General features: G+C 36.3%; 1 protein-coding gene across 1 annotated transcript; it reads left to right on the plus strand.

Moving 5' to 3' along the window:
- Nucleotides 1–641: 641 nt before the first annotated feature.
- Nucleotides 642–6,893, plus strand: LOC116181569. Its single transcript, XM_031501940.1, has 4 exons — nucleotides 642–962; nucleotides 6,076–6,546; nucleotides 6,595–6,681; nucleotides 6,731–6,893. The coding sequence occupies exons 1-3, from the start codon at nucleotides 698–700 to the stop codon at nucleotides 6,627–6,629; spliced, it is 771 nt and encodes a 256-aa protein (XP_031357800.1). The 5' UTR covers nucleotides 642–697; the 3' UTR covers nucleotides 6,630–6,681; nucleotides 6,731–6,893.
- The last annotated feature ends 431 nt before the right edge of the window (nucleotides 6,894–7,324 follow it).

Below are 7,324 nucleotides of genomic sequence, written 5' to 3' on the forward strand. Positions count from 1 at the left end.
GACACGCGTCAACGTCTAAAGCTTTCAGTAATAAGGTGAATATTGACCTTATTCGAAGGACGGCTGGGTGGTCGGAGAATTCAAAAGTGTTTGCGACCTTTTATAACCGACCAATTTTGCCTAGCTCGGACTCTTTTGCTAATAGTATTTTACTATAAGTCTATTTAAATGCTCATTATCTTTTTTATCATTAAGAATATGTTTTTCTTTGTGGGTTGTTAAGAGTATACTAGTTGTTTATTATGTTTTCTCAATGTGGTATGTTAGTATGTTCATACTCATTATATATAGATATGCGTTTGGTTACAGTTATTATTGTCTTCTCTAAATAACTACATTGTTTATATACTTCTCATCGGCACTACACATAATCTCAATCGAACTTCACTTAAAAGTTCGTTTGATTAATCAATTATAAACTGCATTCATTTGTTGAATTTAGAGGTGTTTACCTTCATAAAATGCCCGATAAATGTTGCGTCCCTCTTTGTAAAAATGGCTATAAATCAAATCCGGAAAAAATTTCTATGTTTATAATTCCAGCGGAAAACTTAATGAATGGCAGCGAAGAATCCCGCGTGAAGATCGCGATTTAACTATAAAAAATTGCGTTTGTGAAAAACATTTCGAAGAATCGGGCATTATTAGAGAATTAGTAACCGAATCATACACTGCAAGTACAATACATTTCTGTTAAATGTATATTTTGGGCCAAATGTTCCCGCGAATTTTTCAATTTATCTTAATAGATCTTTTTAAGATACCGTTAGGGAAGCCACGGTTTGCGAAAGATGCATATCCCTCTAAATTTCCAGGATGTCCCAAGTATCTAAGTCAAGTCGTGCCGCAAAAGCGTAGAGCTATAATAAAAACGGAACTTCCTGTCAAAGGATCTAATAGCAGTTCCATTTCGCCCACATCATCAGAAGTTTATCCTAATGATCAATGCACTACGATCAGCAGTAAGTATATCTGTGACTCACGGTGGTGGTGTGACTCGATCTGTGATTACTTTATTACAATTAAACATACATTTTTGTAATAAAATTCCCCTTAATTATGTGTAGAATTTGATTTTTTAGCATTCCCTCATGGTCCCCAAGGTCAAATGTTTTTAACAGTTTTCAATGAACTCTGGACAGGCGCATTATTTGTAAAGGGTTTTTCAACAAGAACTTTATTTTTCAATTGTGGCAACACCGACAACATCATAGTTTTGACATTCAGTTTTTTTACGTATTCGTAGTAGATGCATGAGCAATTGTTACAATGAATTCAATTTCGCTTGAAAATCACATTAAAATCCACTATGAAAATGGTGGTTCTGTTAAAGTTACGTTTCGAAAAATTCGTGATATTTTCGGACAACATAATCGTCCTTCTGAGACCGCTATTAAGAATTTGGTCGTTAAATTTTAGTCGACAGGCTCGATACAAAATGTGCCAATACCAACGCGTGTTCGACCGGGGCGTTCAACTGACACCATCGCGGCTGTGAGCCACAGTGTTGAAGCAGATCCAAATTTGTCAATTCCTCGACGTTCTCAACAATTGGGGTTATCCAAAACCACCACATGGCGAATTTTGCGTAAGGATTTGGCTTTGAAGCCTTACAAGGTTCAATTGGTCCAGGAATTGAAGCCGACCGACCATTCACATCGTCGTAGATTCGCTCAATTCATTCAGGAACAACCCGCGGGTTTTTCTGAAAAAATCATTTTTTCAGACGAAGCCCATTTTCACTTGTCAGGGTATGTCAACAACCAAAATTGCCGCATTTGGGCTTAAGAAAATCCTAAAGCGATTATTGAGAAGCCTTTACATGCTCAACGTGTCACTGTAAGGTGCGCTATGTGATCTGGAGGCGTGATTGGGCCGTTTTTTTTCGAAGATGAGGCTGGAAATGCGATAACGGTCAATGGATCACGCTATCGCGAGATGTTAACAACTCAATTTTGGCCTATTATTGATGACGTGGATATCACTGAAATGTGGTTTCAACAGGACGGTGCCACATGTCACACAGCCAATGAAACGATCAATTTATTGCAAACCAAATTTCCCGATCGCATAATTTCACGAAACTCGGCTGTTAAGTGGCCAGCCAGATCGTGTGATTTAACACCACTGGATTATTTGTTGTGGGGCTATGTTAAGGACAAAGTCTATACGGAGCCAATCGAATCGATTGCAGCCTTAAAACTCAAAATCCGTGATGTGATTAACCAAATAGACCCGTCATTTTGCCAAAAAGTGATTAAAAACTTTGATGAAAGAATCGGCATCTGTCAGCGTGCTTGTGGTGGACATTTGCCAGATATCATTTTTCATTCATAATTGCCCAACTTTTCTCTTTGTAATTCAATAAAAATTTTAATCATCTTCATCTAATTTTGTTGTTTAATTTTGTTTTAGAAAACCAAAGTTCTTGTTGAAAAACCCCTTATTACCGTCGCGATCGTGGGCTTTGCAATTTTTGGAACATCAAACCAAATAATTTGTATCCTGGAATCTGCCATAAATGATAACGGGATTGTATATTGCAAAAAAAAAATGGTCGTATCAGAAACATTTGTTAGATTTTATATATTTTCGTGCCAAATAGAAGAGTTAATAGAAGAAAACCTACAACGCATTTGTGATGTAAAAGATTTACATGAACTGGTGTCTTAAGTCGACCAAAGCAATTAATTCTTTTGTAAAGTGCGCACATAGTAAACCCCAGAAGTCTCGCGTTGCTCTTTTGAAGCAGCTATCTAACAACCGACGGCAGCAAGTACGGCGATTAAAAGAAAAAACAAACAAGTCAAGGAGGAATTAATTCAATGTTTATTAAAACTTCAAAATATGGACAAGGAAGGTTTACTTCGCAAAATTGATGAAATAGAACATTTTACCAGCGCCCAAAAATTAGTAGTAAAGGAGTGTCTTAAAGCCTGCAGATACCGAAAGAGTTCTTCCAGAAGGTACTCCTCCGAGTGGCTTCTAACGTGCTTATTATTACACATTAAAAGTCCATCGGCTTATAGGTTTTTGAGAAACGGTGAAGTTTTACCACTCCCGGCCATGTCGACTATAAGATCATACTTGTCTGTCTAGAGTAAACCTGAAATGTGGGCTGGACGAACATTTTTTGAGGCCTTTAAGTTAAAAATGGCCCAAAAAAATACGTTACATAGGCACGGAATACTAATTTTCGACGAAATGCAAGTTAGAGAGGATATCAACTTAAATGTAAAACAATGAAGCTGATCGGCGTTCAAGATTTTGGAGCTGATAATACATACACCTCAAAATGTTCCGACAAAAAAGCTGACCCTGCCTTTGTTTTTATGTTTTCTTCATTAACGGAACGATTTTGTCAGCCAGTGGCCGTATATGCCACTAAGAGTGTCACCAGAGGTACCTGTTTAGCCGAAGCGTCGTCAGTGACACAACTGAAGAGATTGCATCTACAACAATCGAAGACATTGCTCCAGAACCATCCCCTACCTCTGCCGCGCCATGTGCCGGAGTCGGAAGTGATCTTTTGAGTGCTAAAATGACTGCGAGCACGAGCACCTCAGTGTCGACGCCGACGCCATCGACGTCTCGGTTAATTTCAAGTGGTGTCCTCACCGTTACGCTCGAAACGCGACATGTACCAGCATGTAATTTTAAGTTTCCGAAGTCTGACGGTGGCCGCAGTTGTGTGCGGAACCGGAACTGGTTTGACACTTACAAGTGGCTCCATTACGTTAAAGATCAGGATCACTTGCTATGTTTTACCTTTAAATTTTGGCGGAAGGCAATCGAGAAGTTTGATAGCCATCAAAGTTCCAAATACCATCATGAGTCTGCCGAATATTTAGTTAATGTCTTAAAAAGAGAGTCTGTTGGAACCATTCTGTCAGCGCAGCTCAGAAAATCTCAGTCAGACGCTCGTACCGCTTACAAAGTAGTTTTAAGTTCTTTGAGGTATTTTGCCCGTAGTGGGCAACCTAAACGAGGCCCAACGCATTATAGTGGAAACTTTATAGAACTTTTAGAGGAAAGAGCACTTGAATGTCCTGAACTACAAGAATGGCTGAAAAAAAGGGATAACTGGCTTAGCAGTGATATCCAAAACGAAATTCTTGAAATTATGGCACACGAGGTCCTTCGCACTCTTGTTCGGGATATTATGGAGTAAGTTTTTTTCAGTAATGGTGGACGGCACGACGGACATTACAGGTGACGAGCAATTATCTGTTTTCGCTACGTACAGAAGGACACTTTGGACGTCCACGAAGTTTTTGTTGGGCTTTATTGCATACAAGTCAGCCGTGAACTCAATATTTCTCCATTCATAAAAACCACAACAAGAAAATTCTTTCATGATCTGAGAAACTGTCCGGGTTCAATTTACTACGCACTTGGTCAACGATCACAAAACCTTAGACTAAAACCACCCGGCGTTTTGCTGCCTGCTCTCTCATAATCCTTAATTTATTTTGAAGTAAAATCATCTGTTCATTTTTTGGTTTGGTTCTGTATGGGGTTTTTAAAACGACTGTCACTTCTTGATTTGAAGTACTCGGAATACATAGGGAAAGTGACGTACTTGAATCCATCATAAAACTAAGAAGACTCTCCCCTATATATAATATACGATACCATAAATAACATTAGACCATCTATACTCGTTCTAACATTACCGTCCCGCCCATAACATTACCGTCACATTTTGCCCCTAGATGTTTTTGAAAATGGCAGTCAAGTTTGAGCTTAGCGAAAGTTCGTTGTTGGCGGGGCTTGTATTATTAATAAAAGTATTATGATAGCTATCATTATAACTAAATGGTCTTATGGGACGGTAATGTTGAGAGAATAGTATATTGTAAGACAAGTGTTACAATGCGACCTATTGTAATACGACTATCTTGTGGCACGAGTGGCGACGCGAAGCGTAGCCACGAGTGTCCGCAAGATTGGAGTATTACAATAAAGCATTGTAACACGCATTTTTCATACTATTTTTTCTATTTCGGTGCTTTAATTTAATTAAAAAAATCATTATCAGAAACTATAGGGAACATTAGAACTAACATGTTTTATGTTGGGAACATTTTTTATGCCGTTAAGTTTTAGGTTGGCAGCGTAGTAAGACTGACATTTTGAAGTTCAAACATGGAAGTACCCAACGAAGTACCTACTTGTACTAACTTGTAACTGCCAACTTAATAGATGAGTTACCAAAAAGAACGACTATAATCACTGTCTTTGTACAACTGCCGAAAACAGTTGTACAAAATCATCAATGTGACACCGAAATAGAAAAAAAATATTTTACACAAAACTTACCTTTAATACAAAATATATGAGAAAATTTAAAGTGAAAGTTAAGAAGTTCAAACAGTTGACCGTGACCGTAATGATAAAATGGAATCTTAATAATAAAAAAAACCACAAACTGGAATTTGTGTTTACCTTTTTTCTATTAATTGGTATACACAACAATGTCTTAAAGGTAAAAAAAATAATATGCTTTGATACCGTTCTAAATAAAGATTTGGTAGTGCGGTATACCTAAAGTTAAAGGTTATTGAAAAAGACCCGTAAATGTATCTATAACTATCATATGTGCATTTTAATAATTACTTATATAATTTTTACTGTGATGTGCAATTTATGGTAATGAAAAACATAATAAGCGACAATTTTTTTACGTTTTTAAATCATACCTTTCAAATGCAATGCCAAAGTTCGTTGGGCATCTTTTTCATCATTTATATTAAAAAATGTATATTAATCTTGCTACAGTTTGTTTTATATTAAATTCTCCAGTTTAATGAATAATTTTATTAAATAAACAGTAGCTATATTAAAAAAAAATTGGTTAACTGTAACGTTACGCTATATATGATAATGGACCTTTTCTAATTAACAAATATTTCAAGATTATTAGCCGTTTTCATATTAATTGGTAAATTTATGATTTTTTCAGCTAATTTTTTAATTGTATTGATAGAATTTTTACCGTTTTTTCATAATAAATCAAAATTTTGTTTGTAATAGTTATATATGCAATTTGGTTAATTATTTGTCTTGTGTTAGATAAAATGGCTGCATTTTTCGGGTTAGGAGACAGTATTTTAAGAAGAGTGCTGGTAGAGGGACAAGGTGTCTCTACTAGTCGAATTTATGGCAAGCTCGTCGTGAACTTCTGTATCGGTGGGCAAACGATTTCGCAATTGAGAAAAAGAGTCGCACGCTCACGAAGTGATGAATCGGAATGGTTTGTGCCTAGAAATACGCCTCTGCTCGTTTTGATAGGAACCAACGATATTTTAAAAAGTGGCAGAGCTTCTGTTGTCTTTAATAATCTTAAACGGTTATTAAGTACATTGGAAAAGTGGTCGTGGATAATAACCCCCATCACATTGTGCACTCCTCCTCCAATAAAGCGTGCAAGTCCTGATGTTCGACATCAGTTGCATAAATACAAACGTCGATTAGAACATTGTGTTCTAATCGATGTGATGTATTTAGGCTATTGGACGCGGAGGATTACGAGGGCCACGAACGGTAAGTTTCATTATAGTATATTGTTGTATTTTAATTTGTTATTTTTAGTGACGGTGTTCATTCGAATAGAGAGGGATTATTGAGAATCTATGATTCTATAAGTTACCTCTTTAATTAATGGGTCTCGTACGTTCGGTAAGTGACTTTAATTGAAAAAATATAATAATTGTGTTATTAATTGTAGAGTACATGGTAACCATTTAGGATTATTTTTGGCGATGGAAGACTACCCTTTTTTAAGATCGTTCGGCAAACAAAGCAGTTGTGATTCATTTGAATGATCATTTTATTTTAACTATAATTGTAAACCAATTTCACTATTTACCTTAACCATAGAGTAAATACAATCCTTAACTCACTTACTGCTGTCTTTCTTTTCCTTACTTGAAAATTTGTGATTTTTCAAATTAACGACGATTACCAGCACTTTCTGAATGTATATGTTGAAAAATGGATATAATAAACCACTCATGCTCATCTAAATACAAAACACATGGATGAAAAAATGGTAGACTGCACAGAAATAGCTGTTATAATCTATTTAATAATAATAATAAATGATAAATATGATTGGCAACAAATAAGAACTATTCCAGCGATTGTCAAAATTCATTCGAGCATGAGATCCGAACACCTCGAATTGAACTTCTGGAAAGTAGGTACTGGCAAACAAAAGACTATGGGGAATGGTGGAACCCAAAATTTACAAACCTAGTGGAATTCTCTCCATATTCGTTGTCCGGCCAAGAATTGCAGTGGAATTTCTTTTTCAAATGTT

This window comes from Photinus pyralis, unplaced genomic scaffold (genome assembly GCF_008802855.1).
Source record: "Photinus pyralis isolate 1611_PpyrPB1 unplaced genomic scaffold, Ppyr1.3 Ppyr1.4_unclustered_Scaffold1054, whole genome shotgun sequence".
In the NCBI taxonomy this organism is placed as follows: domain Eukaryota; kingdom Metazoa; phylum Arthropoda; class Insecta; order Coleoptera; family Lampyridae; genus Photinus; species Photinus pyralis.

Coding starts and splice junctions, on each gene's coding strand:
- LOC116181569 (XM_031501940.1), top strand. CDS start 698: ATGTATATTTTGGGCCAAATGTTCCCGCGAATTTTTCAATTTATCTTA. Junction 963..6,075: donor TCAATGCACTACGATCAGCA/GTAAGTATATCT, acceptor GTCTTGTGTTAG/ATAAAATGGCTGCATTTTTC. Junction 6,547..6,594: donor GATTACGAGGGCCACGAACG/GTAAGTTTCATT, acceptor TGTTATTTTTAG/TGACGGTGTTCATTCGAATA.